The following is a 27,500-nucleotide window of genomic DNA, read 5'->3' on the forward strand; positions in this document are numbered from 1 at the left end:
CCAGAGTTGACTCTAAAACGGCAGTAATTGACTCCTCGATGTCCCTGAAGCCTCAACAGGGAGTTTAATCAAAGTTTGTTTTGGTACCTTTTACCTGAGCTCCATGCGACTAAATAATAAAGAAAATTCGATGTTTAAAAATAATGTGTTTACAATCATTACAGCAGGATATTGAAGTGAAAGTGTCTTTTAAAGCTGTGGGTAACCCTCTTAATTATTTGATCAGAGCTGATGCAGCTCATCAGCTGATGTGTTTACTGTCATTCCTCTTGTGAGTTTGTTGTAGTTTTTTTCTGTATTTACTGTTGTTGAATGTGCATCATTTTGTACAAATCAGTCCTTATTGTTACATTTCTTTCTTTCTTTTTTTTTTTTTTTGTACAAGCCTCTCCTGGGTGGATCAGTCATCAGTCGTAATCAAACCCTCGCAGGGAGCTGGCTGATGGTGGTCCGTCCTCGCTGATTTTTTTGTTGTTGTTCTGAAGCGATTTTTTTTTTGTTTTGGCTCTGAGCTTTTATGTCGACGGTACAAACAGCTGGTTATTTGAATGTTGATTTTTAAAGTTGATTGTACGGGGTTTGATGGATTGTTGTTGTTTGCAAGCCAGGACGCTACTATCAGGAGAACTATCCGCCGAATGTACTTCTTATCGTGTTAAAGCAAAATTAGGGTCAGCAAGTGATGTTACACCCTCAAGTTTTTCCTTGACTTTACCTTCATGACGAGAAAGTAAACAAAAAGGTGAATGTGAGTTGTAAAATGCTGAAGACGGGTTCGTGTGAGGCTGTTTTGTCAGCGTTGGTGCATGCACACCATCGCCACGCAGCTACGGAAACCGAAGGCACGCTTTTTTTTCTTTTTAATTTTTAATTAGCCTTCGATCTCTGAGTGGCGCTAAGTTTATCCTGTCTGCCTCAGAACGTGCGTGATGGTGCAGGTTTAATGAACGGAGGAGTACCGAAAGTGCAGGACGGAGTTAAAAAGTAGTGAGTGGAAGAGCTTTGGAAAGACGCTGGAAAAACATAAAGTGCTTTAAGTGTTGTTCACAGCAAATAATGTACAGAGTTATACATGTATGACCTTTATATACGTGTTTACTGTTTGTCACTTATTCACTCATAAGAATGATGGAAGATTCCTATAACCATACACACAATCTCAACACTGTCTAACTGTATGTGTGTGTGTATGTGTATATACATATATATTTAAAAATCAAATGGTGAAACACTAGTTTGTAGCTGAAGATCCAGTAAAGATCAGTGCTTCTTTCCAGTACACACCATCATATCAATACTTACCAGTACTGTAAGGTATTAATCATTCACTTCTACACCCTGGGTCGGTGCAGTGTAATAACTGGGATTTCAGGAGATGCAGACTCCTTAAACATGTCACCGCTAATGCACTATTTTCTCATGTGGGAGAACAAAACTGCTACGGCTGTAAATATTAATTTGTGTTCACTGCAGCAACAACAATTTGATCCAAAGCTTAAAAGAGAAATCTTGATTTCTGTGTGCTGTCTGTCCAAATGTGTATGGAGATCAGTGCATGTACTCAGAGCCACTGATGGTGATGTACGATGTACGTACGCAGGCCTTCTCTCTTTTTTTGTTTTTTTTCTTTGTTTTTATTTTGTTGCTGATGATTTCATGCATCTTATTATGACGGGGCCAACCTAATGTGTATTTTAATCAAAGGTTCAATAAATGCAAATTCCACTTTTCAAACCAAATCTGCCTCCTGTGTGTTTTCCAAACTTCTACAAAGGCGAATGTGCGCGCTGAATTGTTTTAACCATTTCAAAGTACGTGTGTGTTTAAGTTTTGACAGCCAGGGTGTGGGGTGTTAACCGTACGCTGTGCTTTTTGCAGCCTTCACAGAGGTGAGTGCTTCTCTTGTTACTTCCTGTCTCTCAGACAGCCGAGCCCCACAAAAAGGAAACCAGACCAACCAGCAGCTCACGATGAGCCTCGGCAGCACCATGATAGATTGATCAGCTGTTGCGCTGTTGAGACGCTGTCCTTCGATCGTCGAAGACAAAGACCAGACCAAGATTAGACCGTAAGGTTGGTGCTTTTTAGTTTGTTCTTGATCTGATTAAAAAATAACTCTTTGTTTATCCTGATCAAAGTATTTTGTAGTAAGTTATGTCCTATTATATCAAAGCTTTTACAACAGAAGTCTTTTTAGTCGAAGAGAGCATTCGCTGCTTGAAATATCCGTCTATTTCGGGCGATGGTGAGATAAAGATCTCTTATTGAGAAATTGGGGTGTTCAGTTTTAGACACCTGAACGTTAAACAGGAACTATTTCAAACAAGAGCTATAAGGTTAAGATGGAGTAGATTTACAGGGGCCTGCGTAGTGCTTTGTTTTGGAGTTTCACGATGAACCTCTTCAGCTTTCTCTCAGGTTTTTTTTTAACACACCTTCAACCCCACATTAACTTGATCCACTTTTCCTCCTGCAGGCTCTCTCTCCATGTCTACACTGACTCCCTCGAGTCCCAGTAGTCTCACAGCACCGGTTCTGGTCCAGTTCCAGCTGGGTCTGTTCAGGGAGGTGGTTCGAGTCCCTGCGGGCAACCTGAGCTACCGTCATGCCCGGAGGTTGGCTGCTGAGGTCATAGAGCGCAAGGTAACTGCACGGGGTGGCGTCGTTTCCCGGCTCGAAAAGCACTAAGACACAAGGAGGCGTGGCGGTATTATACATCAGATGACGAAGAGTTCATCATCGGTCATGAGCGTTAAAGAGGCCATGCACCAGTTTTAAAATAGATGTTTATCTATGTTTTATTCTTACAGACACACACACTCACAGTAGTGTGTTGTCAGATGAGCCGATATCAAAGAGAGGGGTCTTCTCAACCACACAACTGTAACAGCGAGCAAACATGTGCCACCTCCCAGAAATTCAAATGTGTTTATGAGGGGCAGCCAATGAGAAGACAGTTTGCTTAAACAGAAAGTTGGGAGAGGAGCTAAGGATGAAGTGAGGGCCATTATATGCAAAGCTACTGTAACACAGAGTCCAACAATAATAAATATATGGAGCTGGACAATAATAACTTCATAGAGTTGTACAAAAACAAAAAGCGAAAGTGTGCATAACAACCTGCAGATGTGCGAATCTGAAAGGCGTCATTATTTAGGAGGCACGAGAGATGCTCGTGAAAGATCCTTTTGAAATGCATTGTGGGTATTCTGTTGCGGCATTTTTTGGTAGTTGGACCGATCCTAGAGAAGTGTTATAATCGTCTTCAGCTGCAGTTGGGGTTTAAAGCACTTTAATGAGAGCAGCTTTTTCTGAGTCGGCCTCATTTTTAGCTGGTAGCCGTGCAGATTACGTCTACGTGTGTTCTGTTTTCTTTTCTTTTTTTTCTTTTGTTTTGGAGTTTTTGTTTTTTTAAGTGCCATTCGATACTGGTCAAAACTGACTGACATGTGGTTTACTCAGATGCCACAGCTGTAGGAACAAACTGCGTGCAAAGAGTCAGAAGCGAGAAGGTGATGAAAAAAGATATTAATTAGAATGAAGTGCTGAGCTGTCACAACGCGCCCTGACCCATAACACAGTCCCACTTGGAAAATATTATGATGATGTTTCAAATCTCTCATGCCTCTCAGAACTGTCAGGAAGTGGACTATGAAAGGTCAACTTATTTATGAAGGAAGGTAATGTAGGTTTGTGCATGGAGTGTGGTTTTTGTCTGCAGAGTTTGGTGGTTTTGTGCTGTTGTGTATGCAGCATGCTGTATGGTGGTGTAATTTCACCAACATTTTGTATTGTGAAGTGGGTGTCACCCAACCACCTTCAGATTTTTGAGGGTGTTTGTGAATACAATTTGTTCAGGAAAACTAAAGGACAAGTTTTAAAAAAGAGAAGATATAAACTCACTATTTAACAGATTTCCTCCACCCACCAGAGATGTATTTAGAATTAAAGGGCACTCTATACTTGTTTATACAGTAAAATCTATACCCAAGTGCCAGCGCACAGACGGTGGGGTAAAACTGTAGTTGAGGTTAAATAAGGAAAGTTGTGAATTGCAGGTGTTGCAGGGGCTTCATCTCACTGTCACTGGGCTGGTCTTTGCACTTCCTCGGTTACAGGGACTGCGGTCGACACGAGCGCAGAAAACTTTCCAACCACAGCTTCTCCCCTCTGACTGAGACATGCACAAACACGCACGCAGCCCACCTTTACAGTTTTTGTCTTGAGTTTCCAGGCAGTAGGTCAGCTCATCGTGTGTGTGTGTGTCACTTGTGCACGTTTTGCATTCATTATAGTCAGTGTATCAATGATGGGTGAACACCCGCATCTCCAACACGGAAACCTAGCAGGTATTTGTTTTACCTTTAGGGTCACATAAAGCACAATTCCACTTATGCACTTTGATATAATATTGTGTGTGTGTGTGTGTGTGCAGTACTCTCTTCTGTCCATGGTTTAAAAAATATCCAGCTTTTAATCCTAACTTGGATTTGGCTGGTTTGGTGATGCTGACTGACTCAAACTGCTCCTCAGCTGTTTGCTGCACCTGGAGAGAACTGAGTGATTTCATGACAGATTTAATACTAGAGCTGCTATAAGGGAAATGGATGATGTTTGCCTTAATAACGCAATGCTTTGCATCACCTGAATGAGTACTGCTGTTAGGAATGGACATGTTCGTAACCAACGCTCAAGCAGGCTGTGGAGTTTGATGCTCAGCTGTTCTATCCCCAACACCATCACGCCACCAGCAGCAGCCAGAACCATCGAGGAATTCAGACCCTACCATCAAAATGTTCCAATCGAGACTCGTCAGACCAGACAACATTTTTCTGATCTTCTGTTGTCCAGTTTTAGTGAGGCCTGTGCGAACTGTCACGTCGGTTTCCTGTTCTTAGCTAGGAGTGGCTTCCTGTGCGGTGTTCTTCTGCTGTAGCCCATCTGATTCAAGGTTTGATGTGTAGTGCTTTCCGAGACGCTCTTCTGCATACGTTGGTTGTAACGAGTGTTTATTTGAGTTATTATTGCCTTCTTGTCAATATGAAACAGTTTGCCATTCTCCTCTGACCTCTGAGTTCAACAGTTCACCCAGAGAACTGGTTAGACATGGTTGTGTGGAAAAATCCCAGCTGATCAGCAGTTTCTGAAATACTCAGACTAACCTGTCTGAAACCAACAGCCATGCCACGTTAAAGTTACTTAAATCACGTTTTTTCCTCATTCTGTGGCTCAATTTTAACTTCACCCGGTCGTCTTGACCGCCACGTGCTGAACTTCACTGAGCTGCAGCGTGATTGGCTGATTAGATAGAGCAGTTGAACATGTTTAAATAATGAATTGACCTGCAGTGTCACATCTTCTGAATCTGCTGTTCTTATCATCCCTAAATGATGATTCAGATAGAAAAACAAAGCTTGAGCTACTTTGCTGCCTTCCTATCTCTCTTCCTCAGTCGTACTTTGGCGACAGATGCACACAGATTATTTATTTCTATAACGCTGAACATGGTGGAGTCACTCTCTACCTGTGGTGCATCACTCAGGTTTCCCTTCAGAGCTGTCTTCAGTCTGCATGCTCATCTTAATGTGGTTTTGTTCTTTACCGCCGTGCAGACGTGAAAATGGAAAATCACGACTGACAGGCTGCAGGTGGCTTTCTTTGCTGTGTCCAGTTTCCCAAACCACACTTGTTCTGATTTCAAATGTTTAAATTACTCCATTTGTGGAAAAATTGACTCTTTTTCCCCCATATTTCTTAATAACTTGTTTCATTTACTCAGAAGGCAAATCGTCACATTACCAGAGCCCTTCTGGGGGTTTAAATTGATTTTGTTGCTTCAATAGTGACTCAACCTGAGACTGCGGTTTTTGTTTGTTCGTGTGTTTAGGCTCCAGACTGCAGTGTGGTGGGTGTCGGGGAGAAGATTCTGCTGTTCAGACATCAACCTGCCTCCGAGCAGTTGCTGCAGCGGCTGACCGACTCCGACGAGCTGCAGGATGGCGACCTCATTGAGGTCATCGTTTCAGGTTAGTGTTTGAGGTTTACAGAGGCAGGTGGACACTTGGTGAGATTTGGTGGTACTACGTGTACCTCATTTGTTTGGGTGACATATATTTTATTCATGCATGTAAAATGCTGTTTCTGTCCAGGGGTTTGGAGAGAAGCTCTTGAATGGTAAATGTATTTGTATAGCGCTTTACTCAGTCCCTAAGGACCCCAAAGCGCTTTACACATTCAGTCATCCACACATTCACACACTGGTGATGGCAGCTACATTGTAGCCACAGCCACCCTGGGGCGCACTGACAGAGGCGAGGCTGCCAAACACTGGCGCCACCGGGCCCTCTGACCACCACCAGTAGGTGGTTTTAAATGGTCAGTTTTAAATGAGCCCAACTCTCCTACTGTTCGAAACCTATTTTCACGGGGGGCAGTGGGCGGGCGGACGAAGTTAAAACTGTTTGTTTCAGACGAGTCGAGCGCCTGCACCAAGGACCAGTATAAGACAAATGAGGATTATTTTGAGCTGTGAATCATGCAAAGCTACTATAGCGGAGTCTTAGCAGTAAATGCATGGAGCGTGGATGTCTGTTGGTGTAACGAGTCCTCTCTGTGATTCAGGATCAGCCTCCGTGACGCAGGTGACGATGCGTCCACACTCCTTGGTGGTGCAGTCGTACCGGACCCCCACTTTCTGTCACCACTGTGGAGAGATGCTGTGGGGCCTCGTTCGGCAGGGTTTAAAATGTGACGGTAATAGCGCTTTCACACTTCATCATGTGGTGGTATCCGTCTCTTCACTGATACTTGAGTGTTGTTAAAGGTTTTTTTTGTTTGTTTTTTTTACTTTTATCTCTTTACAGGTTGTGGATTAGACTTTCATAAACGTTGTGCTTTGCAGTTGCCCAGTAACTGTAACCGAGCACGGCGTCAGGTTAGCACCAGCTTTTCCCTGTTTCCACCCCGGCGACCTCGCACACACTCGCTGTCCAATCAGGCAGGCGGGAGTCTAGAAGAGGTGAGGAACTGCTGTAATTGTAATGCAGATAAGTGTGTTTGCAACCCTGGATTTGTTTGTTTCTCCAACACACCTGTAACCTTTACTGGTCTAATCGAATCACATATTCACACAATAGATTTTTTTCAGTTACTCTAAGTTGATATCTTTCACTTTGCATCTTTCTCCAGATCAGCAAGTCCAAGCCCGCGTCCAGGCCTCCATCCTGGGCCGAGGCTCCGGTGTGGCTGGGAGTCGGGTACAGCGACTGGAGCAGGGCTCAGGTCCCTCACACCTTCCACATCCACAGCTACACCAAACCCACCGTCTGCCAGTACTGCCACCGGCTGCTCAAAGGCCTCTTCAGGCAGGGGCTGCAGTGCTCAGGTGAGAAGGAGTCCATGAAAAACTAAGCACATCCCATGTTTCAGTAACTTGTTCAACCTCCTTTAGCAGCAATAACTTGAATTATTCATGTCCTGTGTGACTTTATGAGTTTCTCACATTTTTATGGGAGAAATTGCATCTGACTTTTTTTGCAGCGTTGTTTCAGTTCACTGAGGTTTGCAGCGATTCGTTTATGCACAGATCTGTAGATTTGCTGCTGTGCTTGTGATCATTGTCCTGTTACATGATTCAACTTTGTCTAAGCTTTATCTGTCAGACAGACGGCATCATATTTGCCTCTAGAATACTTCGGTATACTAATAATGGTCAACTCAGTGACTGCGACGTGTTTGGTTTCCTCTGAACGTGGTTTTGTGCATCTCGTCAGTGCAAAGGACATTGTTCCAGAGGTCTGGTGATTTGTTCAGATGGAACTTTCCAAACATCATCTGTGCTCCAGTGTTCTAATTAGAGAGAAGAGGCTTTGTCTCCAAACAAGCCATACTCCTTCAGTCTTTTTCTAATTGTACTGTCACCGGCCAGCTGTATCAGAAAGTAGATCGCGTGCATCTACTGCAGTGAGACTCTCTTGCTGTGACGCCATGACAGGATGTAAATAATGGTTTACACCTCAGCTGAGCTCTTATTTTAGCCAGCTGCACGTTTCGTTTGGTAGAAGGAAATTAGCACAAGACAGCACAAGTGTTAAGAAAAGGTTGACGTCGCTGAAAAAACCCATAGCAAACCCAATCTACGTCAGGGTTGGTGAACTTAGTCCATTTAGTCAATGGGAAATGAGAATCACATCAGATTTCCTGTAAAATGTATTTCCCGCACAATTTGGCTCACAGGAAGTTCTCTACAAGTGCACAGAAAGTTTATTAGTCTCTACAAAGTTTAGTCCTGCATAATTTACACTTGTACAAGTGAGCTGCCACACAGCTGTCTCACCACAACCTGTTTAACAGCAGGCGTTTAACAAAAGCAAAACTCACTCTTGTATATAAATGTAATACCTGTTTCTATTATTATAGCTGTTTGACAGGTCTGAAACACAGGCTTGTGTAATATCGCTTAAATTAGAAACATCCTGTCTCAGAGTGAGACTGAAAAACTAGTTCATACATTTATTACTTCCAGGCTTAAAACTTTTTGATAAAGCATATAGTTAGGGCTGGATCAGGTGACCCTGAATCTTCCCTTAGTTATGCTGCAGCAGGTGTTAGCTGCTGGGGGATTCCCATGATGCACTGAGTGTTTCTTCTTCACTCACTGTGTGTTTACACACCTCTCTGTATTTAATCATAAGTTATTATTAATCTCCGGCTCTCTTCCTCAGCGTCTTTGTCTGTCTTCCTTCCCTCACGCTCATTTAGTTGCGGCACATGGACGCCCCTCCCCGAGCCTGGTTCTGCTGGAGGTTCCTTCCTGTTAAACAGGAGTTTTTCCTTCCCACTGTCACCAAGTACTTACCTTGAGGAGGTTGTCTGATCGTTGGGGCTTTCTTCCTGTTATTGTGGGTCTTTACCTTACAATACAGAGCATCTTGAGTTGTTGTAATTTGGTGCTATATAACTGTACTGAACGTGACAACTCTGTAGTTTTGTAGGATACTTAATTTAAGAGGAGAATATCTTTGATCTTGCAGTTTGCCTGTACCATCCTACCAGGCTTCTGCTGTCAAACTGGCTGCACATGAGTGCAAAACTTTACAGCTGCGTCACCTCAAAGTCTGGCTCAAAAGAACATCCTGTGCTGTGGGTTATTTGTTCTTTTGTTAATTTTCAGTTTACCTCTACATCTTAGCAGAGGTCCCAATTTGACCCGCTGGCCTTGATCTCGACACATGTGGTCTAAAGGTATAGATAGCACAACAGGTCAGGAGGATGTGTACCTTTGAATCTTATTGTCACCCACTCCTGTGAAAGAGTGGGTGACAGGCCTCCTTCTTTACAAACCTGATAATGTTATGCGTTCAGATCTTGTGGCCATTTTTGGTGCTCTGTTCCTGCAAAGCATTGACTTTGATTAGTAATGCTTGACTTGGAGGCTCACGAGCACACAGCAAACACTTGTTGTGTCAAGGAGCTTGTGTATCCCACGTACTTACGTAAGCAGGTTGAATCTAATTTTACCTAAATGCCTGGATGTGTCTCAGACGTCTCGAATCTCAGACGACATTCATTTTCATCACGAAAAAAACTGACCGCAATATTCTGACTCATGAGTTTGTATCTTTCCAGACTCCAGCACTCTTCCTTTTTCTGTCAGCCTTTTTAAACCTCCCACGTCTCCTCCACGATTTTTCCAGACTGCAGGTTTAACTGCCATCGGCGCTGTGAGCCTTTAGTCCCCAGAGACTGTCCCGGAGAGAGGAACGGCATGAACGGGGAAGGTGAGTGATGGTCCCTGGAGGTCTGAGGTCTGGTTTTCATTTCATATTCTGGGCTTGTGGCTGTGTTAGACCATGGCTCTTTGAAAAGGGGCCTGACTCTGATGCTGTCAGCATGAGTCGAAGCTGATTCACCCTGTTTCCCAAGAACATTTGATAGATTCAGGCCTCACTCTAAATTAGCATCTCAGAAACGTCACATTCCTCCGAGTAGCGGTGATGATTAGCTGCATGATGAGTCAGGAAAACTCGATCAGAGCCTGATGAGGAATGAGATGAAATGATTTCACCAGAGAATATGTAAAAAAGAACAAACAAAGACAGGTAACTGATGCATTTTGAGTCATTTATTGAGAAAAATCAGACATTTTCTTTTGTTCGGTTAATCTTGAACTTATTTGTTTGCTATTTTTACCTCATTATTTGTTGGTATTTTATGGCCCTAATCGTGTAAATAATATAAATAGAATTATATGTAGCTGTTCATTAGTTGCTGATGTCACATTTCCAGAGAGCCCAGCAGCTGATCACAGCTGCCAACCAGACTTGGAGGACAATGAGTCAGTGATCACCAGCGCCACAGAGATCTGCGACGATGACATGTTCACCGATGATGACTCACAGGCAGAGACCGGGGAAGTCGAGCAGCTGCGAGAGCCGATGAGGTCAGAGGGGCACTAAGTTTTTCTGATGATCTAATCCCAGCTAAAAGCTGTCTGCTGGTGCAGACAGTGTCCGAACGATGTCAGGCGTCTGAATCACACGTCGCCCAAATTCACATATTATAAAACAGACGTTTATCGTCCCTGTCGTTTATATCTGGAGTTTCTCGGCTTTGTTTGTGGCACACGCTGCCACCTAGAGGCGACTTCTGTTTAATTCACCATCTCCAAACGGACCTTTATTTTGTCCTCCCTCTCTTTTTCCGCCCACCAGTCCGTGTTTCAGCAGCAACATCCCCCTGATGAGGCTCGTCCAGTCGGTGCATCACACTAAGAGGAGAGGTGGAGGAGTCCTGAGAGAGGGGTGGCTGGTCCACCACACCAACACAGACACATTGGTGAGGAACACTTTCAAATCTGGAAACGTTCAAAAAAGCAAACTGTTTTGCTCAGGTTATGATATTTGTGAAGCAGAATCACATTTTCATCGGCTTTTAACTCGGTCGTGTCTTTACTCAGAGGAAACGCCATTACTGGATCTTGGACTGGAAGAGCATGACTCTGTACCAGAATGAAAACACCACAAAGTTCTACAAGGTATGATAGTTGCATGATATAAGACGGAAACAGACGAAGCAGCATCCTGTGTGCTGCACGCTCACTCCCACTCGTATCAAAGGCCTCTGTCATTAACATGTATGCAGAAATGTTCCTGCAGTGTGCCAGTTTTGTTCCTCCCACTGTGTCACTGTGTAAACAGTGCAAACATCCACCGAGGCAGCTTGCGCTCTGAGCAGTGTTTACTTTAAAGAGAACAGTATTGTATTTTGTGTATGTTCATTTTATCTCCTTCGTTTTAAACGTACTTTAAGAAGTTTGTAGTGCAGTGAAAATCAGATAGTGATAGCATGACAGATGTTACTTTGATTATACAAACATTATGTAGGAGCAGGTCGTGGATAATAGCTTTAAACCTCCTCTGCAGGAGATCTCTCTGTCCGAGGTGCTCGGGGTCCGAGGCCCCACCCAGCTCTCCGTGCCATCATCAGACGGCAGCGCTCACTCGTTCGAGCTGGTGACGGTGTCGCTGGTGTACTGCGTGATAGCCGGCGAGGAGGGGGCAGCGTGGGAGAGCGCCATCCGGCAGGCTATGATGCCGGTGGAGAGCAGCAGAGGACACAAAGATGAGATCCAGGGTGAGTCAGAAAACATCAGATATTAATATCACATCTTACTCTGAATATGGTAACGGTGATGGATATGGACCCGCAACATTCAGTTAACAAGACTTCCTGTCTCTGATTACAGATCAATACCGATACAGACGCAGTGCGGTAAGATTTGAGCGAGTTTATCGTGCACACGTTAGAGGAGAGTGTTACAGAGTGTTGAAGTGTGTTTGTGTGTGTTTCAGGACATCAGCTCGGTGTATCAGATCTGTACAGACGAGGTGCTGGGGTCGGGACAGTTTGGCGTGGTGTACGGAGGTCAGCTGATTCTCATCATGTTGTTATGTCCAGAGAACTGAACACGTGGAGTACAAGAAAATCCTGTTTTCTATGACTGTGACTGTCTTTATGCAGTGATCTGAAAATACATAGTACAGAAGAAACAGTTTCAAAAGTCTAAAAAGACACCAAAGAAATCAGAGACTTCAGAGGCTGAAATGTTGCTCAAAACAAACTTTTTCATCAAATGTCTTTCTGTTTTTGCTAAGCTACAAATGCTCCTTTGCATCATTATCACGTCTCTTTTCTTTTTCTTCTTCAGGAACTCACAGGAAGTCGGGTCGAACAGTTGCCATCAAGGTCATCGACAAGACGCGTTTCCCCACCAAACAGGAGACGCAGCTGAGAAACGAAGTGGCCATCTTGCAGGTTTTAATGCGGTTTTTAAACACTTTGCAAGAAATGACACAAAAAATGTAACAGGTTACTGAAAACACGTGAGGAACAAACCAGGAACAACCTGATGGTTAACCTTTAAAACGATGATCCTGTGACATAATTGTCAGAAAATTCACATTTTGAGAATTAATTAAATATTAATTTGCATATATGAGTTTTAATTGGTATCATATAGGCCACATTTGGCATTTTCTTTTATTTTTTCAAAATGTATTGCTTACAAATGTGTTGTGCTCTTTATTTTGGTTTTTGAGGGGAAAATAAGATCACACTGATGATGTAAATGCCTCAAAACCTCATGCATCAAAAATGATATATTAGGCATTAAGGGGTTAAAGAGCCATTCATCATTGCTTTGTTAATAACTCCTGATTCATTACATCACTGTAGAAGAACTAGCTTGGATATATTAGTGACAGTTACTTAATCTTGTTTAAATCCTGATGTATTAACTACGGAAGAGGATTAGGGCCACTGGAAAAAAAAATCTGAGAAAAAAAGTCAGAATTCTGACTTTTTTTCTCAGAATTCAGGAAAAGAAGAAAAAAAAAAACATGCCCACTTTTTTTCCCCCAGTGGCCCTAATCCTCTTCCGTAATTAACTAAACCGTATTCAACATTAGTTAATTTTGTGTTGGTGTTCTCAGTATGTACACAGGAGTCCCTTCTTACTTCATTAGTGTGTCCTTATCTAGTGTTTCTGAAACTGCTGATCTGCTGGGATTTTCCCACACAACCATCACTAGTTTACAGGGAATGGCCTGAAAATGAGACAAATATCCAGAGTCTTCTGGTGAAAACAGGCTCCTGATGTCAGAGGAGAGTGGGCAGACTGCTTTGAGCTGAAAGGAAAGAAACAGTAACTCAAAGAGCCACTCGCCAGGTGCACTCCTGTCAGCTAAGAACAGGCCTGAGGCTAAATCTGCAGTAACCGTGTGATGCTGTCATGACAGTGTGGACCAAAATGTTGCTGTGCAGGAAAAAGGAGGTCCAACCTGCCTAATAAAGTGTCTGGTGAATGTTTATTGATTAACAGATGGTTGTGGACATGATTAGTAAATAATTATCAGTTATTAGTGAGTTATTAGCACAAGTACAAATAACTGTCACATTGTTCCCGATTCTTTCCTCACTTCTTCCTCATTAACTCAACACATTTGATTGAAGTGTTGCAGATTTTCGGTTGATTTTTAGTGTTATAGTCACGATCAGGTGATTTATGTGACGTCTGACGTGCGTGTTTTCCAGAATCTGTCGCACCCCGGCGTGGTTCTGTTGGAGGGCATGTTCGAAACTGTCGAGCACGTGTTTGTTGTAATGGAGAAGCTGCACGGAGACATGCTGGAGATGATTCTGTCCAGTGAGAAAGGTCGACTCCCTGAACGCATCACTCGCTTCCTCGTCATGCAGGTAAGAGATCTCGATGTGGGAAACACTCCAGGGGTGTCTAGATGATGTTTTTTTTCTTCTTGTTTTAACAAAGATGCAGGGACCTTTAATGTTTCTGTTTATCCCAAAATTAAATGTGAAATTCTCAAACATGTGCTTCAGATTCTGGAGGCTCTGCGGTACCTGCACTTGAAGCACATCGCTCACTGTGACCTGAAACCTGAGAACGTACTGCTGGCCACTTCAGACCCCTTACCTCAGGTGGGATTTTGCACTTTAGTTCCCGATACAGCAACAGCACACGGCATCTTATTTAATCAGCTCTGCCTCTGTGCCGCAGGTGAAGCTGTGCGACTTCGGCTTTGCCCGGATCATAGGGGAGAAGTCTTTCCGGCGCTCCGTCGTGGGGACTCCGGCCTACCTGGCACCCGAGGTGATCAGCAGCAACGGCTACAACCGCTCTCTGGACATGTGGTCTGTCGGCGTCATCATGTACGTCAGCCTGAGCGGCACGTTTCCCTTTAATGAAGATGAGGACATCCGGCAGCAGATCACCAACGCCACCTTCATGTACCCGCGCCAAACCTGGGCCCCCATCTCACTGGAGGGTATGAACGGTGTTTTTCTTTAGTTTTAAAACTTCTTTGTGAGCTGGGTTTACAGTTTCTCAACATAGTGATGATGAGAGTTTATTATGCTTTCCCTGTTAAAGGTTTCACACACTACAAACTCCAGGTCGGAAAGTTGCCATGTCAGCCCACAGTTTTGCGTCTTTTTTAACATTTAAATACATTTTCTTTAGTTTGATCCATGTCTGCCCACACATACAGTTTATAGTGTCATGCTAGAGTCCAGTTATTCTCCTGTTTCTCCACTGGGTGGCTCCAGTGAGCAAATCGTCCTCTAGAAAATCCTTCTCCGTCTTATTTCCTCCCCAGCTGTGAGCCTCATCAATAACCTGCTGCAGGTGTCGGTGAGACGGCGGTTCACCGTGGGCAAAGCGCTGGGACACAGCTGGCTGCAGGTCGGACACTTTACAAACGCTATCATTGAGAATCGTTTAATTTTGTAGTGTGAAACAACAGAATTAAATCGATCTAGTGTTACTGCGTTCATAGGTGTTGACCAGGATGCTCAGATGCACCTGATCAGGTTTCTAATAGTCCTGCTGTATAGATGTGTATGAGTCATGCACGCTCTCCTCTCGCTACTGCAGAACTTCCAGCTGTGGTGCGACCTCCGGGAGTTCGAGCTCAGGATGGGCTGCAGGTACCTGACGCATCGAGGCGACGAGGACCGATGGCGCTTCTACGCTGCAGAGATGGGGCTGGACTTCCCCTCCCGCCTCTGCTGTGACCCCAACAAAGAATTGGACATGTGACCTCGAGCACAGAGGTTAAGGGTCGGACACTTTATCAGACTGTGCAGCTACGTTTCAAAAAAAACATTCAGCAGTGAGGCCGGGGATCAAACGGGAGAAAAGTAATAAAGACACAAACACGTGTGGTTTTAATAATATAATTTTCCTTTTTTATTTTCAAGTTGAGGTTTTTAACATACGACTGAAAGAGTGGCATCAGTGATGAGACAGCATGAGTTAGGGATGAGGGGGAGGAGGAGGAAAATGGAGCACAGATGAGTTAAGATATCGAGATCATGCACAGGGAGGAGCCTAACACAGCGATCGTCGTGGCTGACCTCTTCTCTTCAAATGCTACCCTAAACCCTGTGTTGTGAGTACGCCTGCTATGGTTCCACGTACAGTTTTGATTCTTCCTGTTTCATCCACAACTTTCCTGATGCCCTGTCTGACACCTCTCTCTGTCTTTGCCCCCCTTCTCCTCGTAATTTTACAATTAGCCCAAAAAAAGGCTAAAAAAAAGGAGTTTAATAAGAGAGGTTTGTGGGAGAGGTCGCTCTCTCTGGCCATAACAGCTCATCTTTCTGTATCCGTTCCCGAGTCACCGCCCAGCCACGGCGCTCTCCTCCCGTTCCCCCCACCTGTGTCTTTTAATACTCGGCGCTCCCATTCGTCCTCCGTGTGTTCCTGAGTTTCTTAAGGCTTTAAGATCTCCAGGTTAAATCGCATCTTTGCTAACATTCAGGTTTCACAGTGCTGTGGTGAGAGTTTTCAGTAGCACCCGACAGGCCTCGCTCCTCTGCTTACTGAACTCGTGAACGGGCTGCTGCGGGGGTTCGTGTGAGGGCGAGTCGGTGACTCAAAAGGCCGTTTTTTTTTTTTTCTAAACTTCAACATAGCATGCATCTGCACAAATACACAACCAACCAAGCCAACTCGTTTTCTTCTTTGATCACCCTTCTACAAAAAAAAAAAAAAAAAAAAAAAAGGAGGAGAGGGGAAGAGCACACGGCTTTGCTCAAAAATAATCTAACTTTCGTTCTCTCTCGTTGCCTCCTCCTCTTTAAAGCCTTGTGAAGGCAGGTATGTCATTATGTATGCTGCTTACATAAGTTCAGTGCAATAACTGGTACACCTGTTTTTTTCTTCTTCTTTTCTTTTAAACGAGAGAGGAGCTGAGCAGCCTGAACAGAGTTTGTGAGGTCTGAGCAAAGTCTTCTGCTCTTCCCCTCTCTGAGCAGTGTTCCTGTGTTTTAAAAAGAGGGATGGGAGGAGGGGAGTAAAGTTAAGATTTGAGAAGGTGGTGGGAGAAAAAAAAAAAGAATAACGTGTTTTAAAGGGACAGTGGAAGGGTTTAAAATCGCTCTCTCCATACAGGAGAAATAAGAGAAGCTGGGAAGAAGGGGTGAGGAGGAGGAGGAGGACGTGAAGAGAAGCAGCTGCGCTTATAAGTCGCTCTCTCCGTAGAGGGCACTGGAGAAGGAGATGTAGTCCAGGGCGCCGGCGGGACAGTCCGGTCCGACGTACCTGGTCATGCGGGTGATGCAGTACTCTGCCTGCTCGGGAGGCAGCTCCCTGCGCAGCTCCTCCACCGTGATGTAATTCTGCGGGAGAGAGAGAGAGGGGGCGAGGTGTGATTCACGAGGAGCTAATGTCTCCTGTTACAAATGTAGTGGTGCATCTGTGAGGATCGGAGAACGATGACTCAAGGTTCAGGCAATCAGTCCTGCAGTTCGAATTTGGAAAGATGAAAACCTGAATTTAAATTACGGACTTACTGTTGAAATAAATTTGTACAAGATAAATCGCGATGTTTCTCCCAGATTTAAGGGGAAATTTTGCTCTTTGTTTCAATCGGGACACTCAGAGAATCCAGGTTACGTATGTAATCAAAGGAAAAGCTTGGAGTGAGATAAAGAGTGCTTCTGTATAATTTCTTCCTTGCATACCTGAGTGAGTTGCCTCAGTTTGGATTGAGTTATTTTGGGATATAAGCATTTAGGTGCCACAGCATCACCTTCCCTTGTCAGAGGTGTTTTCTATGTACGTGAACATTTCAAAAAGTCTCATCAACCTACATACAAAGTATCAACACATCAGTGCTGATACAATCATACCAATGACCAAAAACCTGATTTGTCAGATTTTTTGTTTTTGTTTAATTTATTGAACTTGTTATAATTAAGCCAAGTTATACTATTTATATAGCCTGTTGGGTTAGAAACCATATTCATTAATAAGAAATGTGCTGGCTCATTGTTTTTTCTTTCAGCTTTCGAAATCTGGTTTCTTGTTTATTGCTTAAATTTTCACTTCACAAAGCCGACTCCAGCCTGGGTCATTTACAGCCTATCCAGCAACTTGACTTTCTTATAACAAAACCACAGCGCTCCTGGATCACAGCTAATACGTTACTCTCACTGTAAATAGATACTATATCAGTGGTGACAAGGTGTTTGATACCAGAACCTTTATGTTATCTGTTTGTGGTCTGAGTTCCCCAAACTCAGTGATTTCTAAAGTGTGGGCTACGAATGAAAGTATGTACAGTTACATATTTATATGAATGTATTTATTTATATAAAAAGGTGAATGCAAACTGGTAACAGGAGGAGTTTAGACTGTGATGTTACTCATTACTCTGAGTGTCCCAGTGGTAGGTGGGTCATACTTAGGACTTAACTCTGCATATGACTGTGTAGCATTAGAGATTTATAGCCAACAGTCTGTGTTTTTTATGTTTGTTTTTTTTTTTTAAATAAAAATTTCAAGGATAAACTTCACGGTCTCTTGTATTGATTTCAGATCCATTGAATTTTTTGTTTTTTGAAGGAGTGCAGTAGCACTCTTGACTTTGGCAATGGCTGCCCAACCGGTCACATGTTTGGATGCAGGCTAACCATCGGAATTTGAAAGGAAATTATGGATTTCTGAAATGCAATCTTAAAACTGCTAGCTATAGTCTCCCTTAGCTTTTAAAATGTATCTGCATTTCTAATCACTGAGTAGTAGATGAGACAAGACGTCTCAGCCCAAATACACAATATGGACAAAAGTGTTGAGCCACACAGTCACTTAATCTGTGAATTCAGGTGTTTAAAATCAAGCACACAGTCTGTCTTTATAAACATTTGTGAACTAATCAGCTGTTATAAGGACCTCACTGAACTCTCTTCCCTCAAAGATATTTTACAGTTATCTGTAAGTGTTGTTATTGCAAAGCAGCAGAGTCCAAGAACCACAGCAACTCGGCCACAAGTGCAAACGCGGATAATCTGTAAAAGTTTTATTAACATCAGCACTAAAAATGTGTGCCGGGAGCTTCGCTACATGAGTTTCCCTGTCTGTGTCGCTCCTTTTATGTGGCCCAGTACTTTTGTCCATATCAATGTGTCCTCTGGCTACACTGGAAGCTCTGTACAGGCTAAATAAGAAGACTAGTCAATGAACAGTTAGATGATATCAGATATAAGGTAAGAAGATGCTGTATCCATCTGCTCACCTTGTCTGAAGCCAGAATCTTGAAGGAGGCCATGACTTGTTCTGCAGTGTCGGTCTCGGCAGTCTCACGGGTCATGAAGTCGATGAAGGCCTGGAAGGTCACAACGCCCGTGTTGTTGGGGTCCACCAGGGTCATGATACGTGCAAACTCCACCTCACCCTGTCAGCAAAAGCAACAATCAGCAATCGTTACTGCGCAAATGAATCAGTAAATCCTCATAGTTTACATTTTAACTACGATCAAGTTGTTGTACAAGTCAAGCCTATGAGCGCCTGACCACTGACCAGATCGTAACCCATGGAGATGAGACAGGCACGGAAGTCGTCTGGGTCCATCATGCCGTTTCTCTTCTGCAAAGGAACAGCACAAAGTATCGCTTTCATTACTGTGCCGAAGAGTCGTAGTAATTAATGAATTCACTCATTAGTGATGCTAAAACATCAATGAGCATGAACGTAAGCGACGTATCTAAACTTTTTCAGCCTCTTAAATAGGAAATGCCAAAGGAAAAGTTTGAAAACTATACGAAGCACCGCTCTCTTCTCCCCGACCTACGGTGTCGCCTCACCCTGTCGAAGTGGTTGAAGGAGGCCCTGAACTCGTTGAGCTGCTCCTGGCTGATGCCCTTGGCGTCGCGGGTCAGGATCTGGTTCTCGACCTCGTTGATGGTTCTGGCGATAGTGGTGAGCAGCTGCTCCCAGCCCACGCGGATGTGCTGCAGTGGAGAGGGAATGGGAGGAAATTAAAACGGAGGTAGCGTACGCTTTGAGTAGAGAGGAGTGAGAGCTAAGCCCATCTGCAGATCGCGCTGCGGTCTGCATGCACACCTCCATGGTGTAGTTGGTGTGCTTGTTGTCGAAGATGAGGGACTCCTGGATGAGCTGGTGGTCTCCCTCCAGTTTGTCGATGTTGGATTTGTAGTTGATGATGTTCTGCTCGTACTGCTTCAGGCTGTTCATCTGTTCCTCCAGGGAGCCGGCGATGTCCACAGACACGTGGCTGATCTCCTGCAGAGACAGGAATCAATGAGGAAATGCAACACTCACCATTCCAGCATTGTGTTTATATGCTGAGCTCAGATGTATTTTCAGTGCCATAAGACAAGAGGTTGGAGCATTTTCAAGGGAACGAAGCATACTTTCACATATTTTACTGCATTATTTTGTAGCAACAGCTGAGCGTTACTGTTTCCACGGATCACGTTGATCCGACCGTGCAGATTTACACACAGCACTGGTTACCCAAGCACCCCCATCTCGTACCTCCATCTTGGTTTGAATCCAGGGTCCGATGATGTTGGCCTGAGCGGCGAACTGGCGCCTCAGTCTCTCATTGGCCTGCTGCCTGGCCACCTCCTCCTGGAGCATTTGGTCTCTGAGGGGCACGAGGTGCTTCACCTGCACACACAGTTTATATCTGGTGACTGTGTATAACTTACATTATTACAGTTTACTTAAACATGTCACCTCTTCCATTTCTACGCTTGCATCACTGCATCTTTAAATTAACTGAATGTTGCTGTCACTTTTTCCAAGTCTATATACATAGTTTTTCACTCCAGGTTGTCCAGACAACGAAAAAAAATTAGTTTCTTGAGCACAGATGGTCTGATGTGTGTCGCACTACGGCTGCACTGACAGGCTGTCCTGTGGAGTTATTTTGATTTCCCCTGAGAGCCTCACAGCCAGCAGTGCTGAGTGTCACTCTAACCCACATGCACTGTACTATTCCTGCCCTGTCGCTATGTTTGCACTGTGCTAATATTAGCTGGATGACCAAATGGAGTGTACACGGAGAGAGAGAGAGCCAGGTTGACATTTGCTGCTTACATAATGATAACTTGCTGAAAGCAGATTAAAGAGCAGCCACGCTCCTCATTGTGTCTGCGATATGATAATTAATTTGCTCCTTCTACAAACGCTGTGTTCGTGGGGTCTGTTTGACTTGACTCACAGTGTCCCACTTAGTGCTGATGTCCTGGGGGGAGAGGTTGGTGTACGGGTTGATTCCGGACAGCTTGATGCCGTAGGTTTGGGCGATCTTCAGGATCTCGTTGTGGATGCCCAGGGTGGCCATGCGCTCCTTGTCGGCCTCGGGCAGAGTTGCCTTGAACTGGTCGTGAGCTGTGATCAGACTCTGTGTGGGAGGAAAACAAATATAAATAAAGACAAAAAGAAAGACAGAGTGTGTGTTTTTTTGTACAACTTCTTCCTTTGGTACAGATTTAAATGTCTGAGAAAAAGTAAAGAGCCTGGTTCTGCTGGAGGTTTCTTCCTGCTAAAAGGGAGTTTTTCATTCCCACTGTTGCCAAGTGCTTGCTCACAGGGAGTCGTCTAATTGTTGGGCTTTCTCTGTATTATTCTAGGGTTTCTATCTTACAATATAAAACAGTGTGAGGGGCCTGTTGTTGTGATTTGGTGCTATATAAATAAAACTGAATCAGAGGGTTACCTGGATCTCTTCAATGCTGTGGACAATGAACATGTCCTGCAGGTCCTCCATGGCTCCGTCCATCCAGTTGTTGAAGGGTGCCGCACGCTTGGCGAACTCCAGGTACAGCTGGTCAATGGTCTCCCACAGCTTCTCCACACGCTGCCGTCACAGACAAACACACTCGTGATGCTGAAGCAGACGTGTGCACACAAACACGGAGGGAATCTGCCATTTGCACTCTTTGTGTTGTTTTTGTCACTCCTTGCTGAGCATCGTGAAAACATTAAGCCGAATTTGCCGATAAAAATCAAGACGTCTTGAATCACATTAGCTGTATTTGTCTGGTGTCCTGTTGTCAATATAAAATTATACTTAGTAGTCAGTATAAGCTTTTAATGATAAAAGTTTGCATATGATAGAATACTGCATGATGACCTTTTTGTGACTTAGACTGTTGTCCACTACAAGACTTGTTTTATAAATTCTTTCTCACAGCGATAATAGCTGAACAAGCTGTTATTATTTCACTCCTGCCAGGAAGACTCCCTAACAAGAAGAGGGGCCACGTCCTTCAGAATCACACACACACTTACATAGGAACAGAGCGCACATCACAGGGCCCCCACTCTGGTGTGAGCGTTCTGTGATCATGCCCTTGCAAGTAAAAGCTGCAGCATCTGTGTGTTTCTACCTTTAGATTCTTAGCTGAAGAAGTGTCTTTAGAATAAATCTCTTGACACCTGCGCTTACAAAACCTCACAACTTCACAATTTCCAGATCTTTCTGCCTACTTCCTGTAACTCTGTAACTTCCTGTAATCACTGATATTCTGCTTTTCAGTCTGTTCACATGGAAACGCTCCTTTGTCCGCTTTCCCACCATGTTTCCGCTGCTTTCTGACCTCAGAGAGCTGCCAACGGTTTACCTGCTGCTTCTCAACTCTCTCCTTTTTGTCCCTACACTCTCCTCCTGACCCCCTGCTCTGGGAGGCAGACGGCCACCCCAGAAACTCGTTCAGCTTTCTTGTTTCAGTTTTCTTGCTTGCTCGCAGCGTATTCTTGAGTTTCTATTTATAATATTCGAACCATATAAAAGTGTACTCAGATCTCTGGACCTGTGCACTACAACTGAAGCTGAAATGACTTTCCTCCACTGCCGCCTGCTCCTAGTGTTGGCCTCTAATCACCAAAACTCAAATTCATATTACACTAATCAACATTTTATCTCTGTGTAAAACATGTTGTTTTATTTTTAGTTTCCCACACTCTCAAAATCATTTATGTAATTTTTTTTAGTGTCACTCATATTATCCAATCATCTAAGCCTGACCACACCCTCCCAGCCAATCAGCTGCTAGCCCCTGCTGTGTACAATAACTGCAATCAGCAGTTTTGCACCACCTGTTGTGCATCCCGCATCCTCCCCATCGCCTCCCTCATCATTCATGCACTCATTTCCACTCATCCAGCTCAGGGTCTCAGGAAGGCTGGAGACGATCCCAGCTGTCTTTCCAGACAAAAAACTGTAACATGTGTTCAGTGAGTTGTTTACATAAGCAGCTGATTGCTGTTTAGTTTTACCTCCAGTGAATCCCTCCTCTTCTGGGTGAGAGTGCCCAGATTGTCCCACTGGTCACAGATACCCTGGCAGCGGGTGTTGACTGTAGCAGCATCGTGGTAGTCCAGCTCACTGGAGAGAGAGACAAACAACAAAACAGACGAGTACATAGACCGTTATCACACAAATATTTACAAAATGGTAATAATATTAGCTGAAACTCAGCTAAACTCGCTAATAAATCATCGTTACGAATAATTAAGTTTGTCAGATGAGTGAAACTCTCCTTTCAGTCAGTGTAAAGAAATTTAGCTGCACGTTTAACCAATGAGATTTCTTAACATAAGAAAAACAAGCTGAATATAAACAATGTGTCTCAGTTGTTCTACATGATAAAGTTTAAGCTCTCTGGAGTTAAATATTAAAAAATGAAGTGTAAAATTAGAGAAATCTATAATTAAATTACTTTGGTGTGATATGAATAGCCAACAGTTCAAAGTCTAAAATGTATGTCCTCTTTCACATTTTCCAAAGCCGTCCAGTGGGTCGGATCAGGGTCTTCACTGGGCCGATTCTGGCTCCCCGGGCCTTATGTTTGACACCCCTGATCTAAAGTAAGGTAAAGTTGAGGAAACTCTTCTGTGAAGTGATCTCATTTCTCCAAACAACCCGAATATTTAATGCCCTTTTATTAAATGCATTGATATTACACCCTCCTTTGAGTTGAGGGTCATCTAAGAACTTTTCTTTCTTGATACCGAGGTCATGCTTTGTGCTTTTGAAGTCCTCGCTGATAAATTATACTGTACATTTTTTCAGCTTTACAGTGCCGATCTGCTCATATACTGTAAGATCAAAGAAATCATCTCAAGGCTATCTCGGAGAAAAAAAAGCCCCGAGGAGCTGCGGAGGATAAGGAAATGGCGAGATCAGAGGTTTCCGCTCTTTCGTGAAGCACCCTTTCATCTTTCTTATCTCTCATTAATATTTTCCACTCATCTGTTGCATCTTTTGTTCCTGGCTGCGTTCGCGTTCTCGTCTGCTCTCGACATGCCGTCACTTCAGCTACTCGCTTTCTTGCCCTGCTCTTCTTCCCATTATGCAGAATAACTGTGATAATGCTTTCTCCACCCCCGCCCCCACCCATCATGATTTTTAACATCTCTCTTCCTCCCCATGACCTTAACGTCCGGCATTAGGACACATCTCGTCACACGCTCTCACTTCAGCTCCTGGGCGATGGCGGCGATCTGCTCCACCCTGTCCTGGTGAGCGGCGAGGTCGCTCTCGAAGGCCTCGTGCTTCCTCATCAGGGCTCTGATCTCCATCAGAGAGGCCGACTCGTAGTCCTTCTGGGACAGAAGATCCTCCTTACCTGAAACACACACACAGTTACTTTAAAGACGGTAACAAGTAAAAGTCGGGCCCACAAGCTTTTAAAGTTTTACAGCTCTCGCTCAGATTTTTATATCTCCGACTCGCTGTATCGTTTCAGTGTCCCCATGAATCATTAGATCCTTTTTAATTGCTCTGTATAATCTTACTGGGCCATTTATGGTGCTTTGATGTGGTTTTGAGGGTTATCTTTTGGTGCTTTGCCTTATTACACAGTAAAGTGTGAAGACTCGCGATTAATGGAGGTAAAAAAGCTACAAAAAAAGAATAGTTTGATACGTCAAATATAAAAACAATGAGGAGAGGACAAGAGCATGTTTAATATTTGATAAATGTTTCTTTACACAAAAAGGCGACCTTTCACTCGTCAAGTCACTGTGTAAATGACTACGCTAAGAAAGATCCGCATTTGTCACTCTTTAAGGAAGCAAACAAGCAGAAATGACGAGTCTATAGCCTGTGGTCCATCTTTGCCTTTAAGTAAGTAACATTTGTTGCACTTTCATTCTTTTAATTTTCTTTGTTGTAAAGCACTTTGTGATTTATCTGCGAAAAGCTCTTTATAAAAAATAACAATGTAAAACAGTGAAATACAACAAATTAATTAAAAGCTTGCCTATATAAAAATGTCTTCAGCTGCTTTTTAAAAGAATCAATGGCGTCTGCACAGCGTAAAACCAGCGGGAGAGAATTTCACAACCTTGGTGCCACTGCCCAAAAGGCCCGATCACCAACTACTGGAGTGATATGAGATCTTTGCTTGGTGCGAAGATCTCTCTTTAATTCAGTTTATTTATATAGTGGCAGCACTCGCTTTAAAGTGCGTTACATTGTGAGCTAAATAAAATACAAAATCTATCCACCACCTACCTGTAGTCCAGGCCTCGTGCATGGCGCACTTCTGCTTGAACTTCTCGGCCAGGTGGTCGAGTCTCTCCAGGCGGCGGATCTCTGTCAGCAGCCACTCCTCGTAACCCTTCTCCACCTGCTCCAGACCTTTCCAGGCATTTGCGATGTCCTGAAGGAGAGGGAGCGCTTTCATTATTACCCTGTGCTGAGGAGGAGGAGTGTTAGGCGTATTATCGACACATTCGAGGGGAATTAAGAGCTCGTGGCGGCCCGCCGTACTCTGACTCTGAATTGATTTGAGATTGTAGACCTTGAGAGGTTTTTAATATCTGTAAATTTCTCAGAAAGCAGTAGCTGAAAAGAGAGTCTCTTTGAAGTTTTGCTTTATACAAAGAAGATGATGAAGAAACTATTCTTTTCTTTTTATCTTTTTATCCTTCTTCTTGACTAATTTGAACTGAATCTGGGTGAATGTTTGGGCTGGATCGTACTCCACTCACCCTTAGGTGGAAGCTTGCCTGCTGGTGGGACACTATATATGGAAGTCCCTGTTGGTGACAAACTACTAGAAAAGATTCAGTGTGCTCATTATCTCCGTTTTATTCCCTGATGATGTGTTGGAGTCATTACATAACCTTGCCATGAAAATAAAGGAATTTTGATTTTATTTTGAAAGCGGAGTGCTTTGGTGTTTTCAAAGAGCACCTTGAATAGAAGTGCCCGTTTCTAACCACCAATCAAAGTGTGAATTTGTCGTTTTGGTCTCTTTTTTCAAACTCTACGTCTCATAAAATCCTTTCCAAACTAACACACAAAGAATTTAATCTTTCAACTGATGTGTGAGCTTGAAAATCCTGAGTGATGCATTAAATCGTCCTCCTTGCTCACCGACACCATCTTGCCCTCAGAGGGCATGAAGGCGGGCCTGTTGCTGAGCCTCAGCTTGGTCTGCAGGGTGTTGAAGTTGATCTCCAGCTGGCATTTCTCCTGCACGCGGGGCGGCTTGTGGACGCGACGGTAGTCACGGAAATCCTCCAGCTTCTGCTGCATGGCGCGCATGGTCTGCTCCGCCACGCGGTTCTCCAGCCAGGGGATGGTGCGACGGATCCACTCGAGAAGCTGCAGAAGAGAAACGCAAAGGTTACTCAGAGTACTCTGATTACTTCCGTGTGCAGTTTATATGCACACCCACACACATCATATATTCTGTATGTCTTTAGTGAAAGAAAGTATTTATTTAGGGTCATGTTTGTACATCAGTTCTAGCTGCTTTATATATCAGCTACTCGCATGTTTCTGATTATTTAAAGATATAATGCTGTGCAAAAGTCTTGAGCCACCCTTCATTTCTGTACATAGGAAAAAGTTGCTCATATTCCACTGCACTTCCTGCATAAATGCGCTTAGTTGTCAACTTTCCCTTTTATGCTTCTATAACTGAGAAAAAAAATCGATTTTCATAAAACAACTTCAGTGAAGGAGCAGAAAGAGTGAGGAGAAGTGTGGGACAGACTGAGAGTGGGAGTTGTGCGGTCACAGCGGTTTCTCACCTCGCTGGCCAGCTTCTCGTACTCCTCCATCAGTTTCTCGTTCTCCTGGTTGACGGCCAGCACCTTGCAGATACGGTTGGCAGCTGTCTCGGCCTGAGAGGGAGAGTAGCAACAGCTGATTTACCCAGATTCACGCAGTTCGCACGTTTACTCAGTGCTGACGTTATGTCACAATGACTGCGTTTCACGTGTGTCATCTGATTTATTCAATTACAAAGGGAACACTTGCTCATCGATCCACAGAAAAATAACAACATGAAACGTGGAGAAGTGAGGTACCTACCGCAAACATGAAAACACCAGCTCACCTGTTCTGCGCCGGCGAAGGCGTGGTAGAAGCAGGACACGTAGGTCATGATGGCCTTCTCGTCAGGTTTGGGTGTGTTCACGATATCTGAAGGTGCAAAAACAATGTTGAGCTTTATTATTATATTATTTTAAAATTGTCTTGGCAAAGGTTTGAAAGAATGATCCACAGTGCAGGAAAGCAGAGCAGACGTTTGATTCGTTTTTACTGCATTTTATTCTGAAAAGCCACTTTGTCAGGTTTAAAAAGCATTTTTTAAATAACATTTTTATTAAATATTTAAAAATTTGATACAGCTTAGTGTGGCAATATTGTATCGATGCAGGGACACCAAATATTTCACTAAAGAACTAGAACTCATCTCACCTGGTAGGAAGCAGCCACAGTCTGACCTGGACTGACTGCAGTCACTCTCAGAGAGACTGATCAAGGTTTGCAAATAATAGAAATGCAGACAGATTACCAACATGCTGCCATCAGTCTGAACGGATCTTTGATCCTAACTCGACTGGCTGCCAGCTGTTTGTGTCCTCGTTATATTCCTGTAGACCAGGAGGTTTACTGAGTGCAACTGTCACAGTTAAATGTAAATTCCTGTCTTTTGTAAACAGCAACAGACGTGATTTTTGAGTTTTTATTGCAGTTAATTGTCAGAAACAGACTGTGTGTAACTGCAAACTTGACCCATTCAATCGCAGGCTGATAGCAATTTGACTGATTCCATCTCATGGCTTATGTCTTATATCTCTTTGCAGCAAAAAAGTGAGATAACTTTATCTTTTTGGATAAAACAGATGCTGGTGGGAGTTTAAG

At 43.7% G+C, this 27,500-nt stretch overlaps 2 protein-coding genes across 2 annotated transcripts in view; one reads left to right on the forward strand and one right to left on the reverse strand.

The window, feature by feature from the left end:
• Positions 1–9: 9 nt before the first annotated feature.
• On the forward strand, positions 10–17,861 carry prkd4 (protein kinase D4). Its single transcript, XM_006805486.3, has 19 exons — positions 10–2,073; positions 2,477–2,643; positions 5,888–6,026; positions 6,622–6,753; positions 6,864–7,018; positions 7,189–7,384; positions 9,696–9,779; positions 10,288–10,441; positions 10,713–10,836; positions 10,958–11,035; positions 11,424–11,634; positions 11,747–11,772; positions 11,853–11,925; positions 12,209–12,315; positions 13,594–13,755; positions 13,897–13,995; positions 14,075–14,342; positions 14,673–14,758; positions 14,951–17,861. Exons 2-19 carry the CDS (start codon positions 2,488–2,490, stop codon positions 15,113–15,115), a joined length of 2,415 nt encoding a protein of 804 aa, XP_006805549.2. The 5' UTR covers positions 10–2,073; positions 2,477–2,487; the 3' UTR covers positions 15,116–17,861.
• Positions 15,242–27,500, reverse strand: part of actn3b (actinin alpha 3b) — a 37,731-nt gene continuing 25,472 nt past the window's right edge. Inside the window, exons 8-21 of the mRNA XM_087836282.1 lie at positions 26,689–26,774; positions 26,381–26,473; positions 25,719–25,949; positions 24,852–24,999; positions 23,811–23,961; positions 22,610–22,718; positions 21,048–21,188; positions 20,550–20,732; positions 19,859–19,993; positions 19,424–19,603; positions 19,165–19,311; positions 18,881–18,946; positions 18,597–18,755; positions 15,242–16,698 (exon numbers count right to left, since the gene is read on the reverse strand). Of these exons, the coding sequence (XP_087692408.1) occupies positions 16,540–16,698; positions 18,597–18,755; positions 18,881–18,946; positions 19,165–19,311; positions 19,424–19,603; positions 19,859–19,993; positions 20,550–20,732; positions 21,048–21,188; positions 22,610–22,718; positions 23,811–23,961; positions 24,852–24,999; positions 25,719–25,949; positions 26,381–26,473; positions 26,689–26,774 (1,988 nt within the window). The 3' untranslated portion in view covers positions 15,242–16,539. The remainder of the gene's footprint in view (positions 16,699–18,596; positions 18,756–18,880; positions 18,947–19,164; positions 19,312–19,423; positions 19,604–19,858; positions 19,994–20,549; positions 20,733–21,047; positions 21,189–22,609; positions 22,719–23,810; positions 23,962–24,851; positions 25,000–25,718; positions 25,950–26,380; positions 26,474–26,688; positions 26,775–27,500) is intronic.

Source organism: Neolamprologus brichardi, chromosome 3, assembly GCF_056152115.1.
Source record: "Neolamprologus brichardi isolate AB-2024 chromosome 3, ASM5615211v1, whole genome shotgun sequence".
Lineage (NCBI taxonomy): Eukaryota > Metazoa > Chordata > Actinopteri > Cichliformes > Cichlidae > Neolamprologus > Neolamprologus brichardi.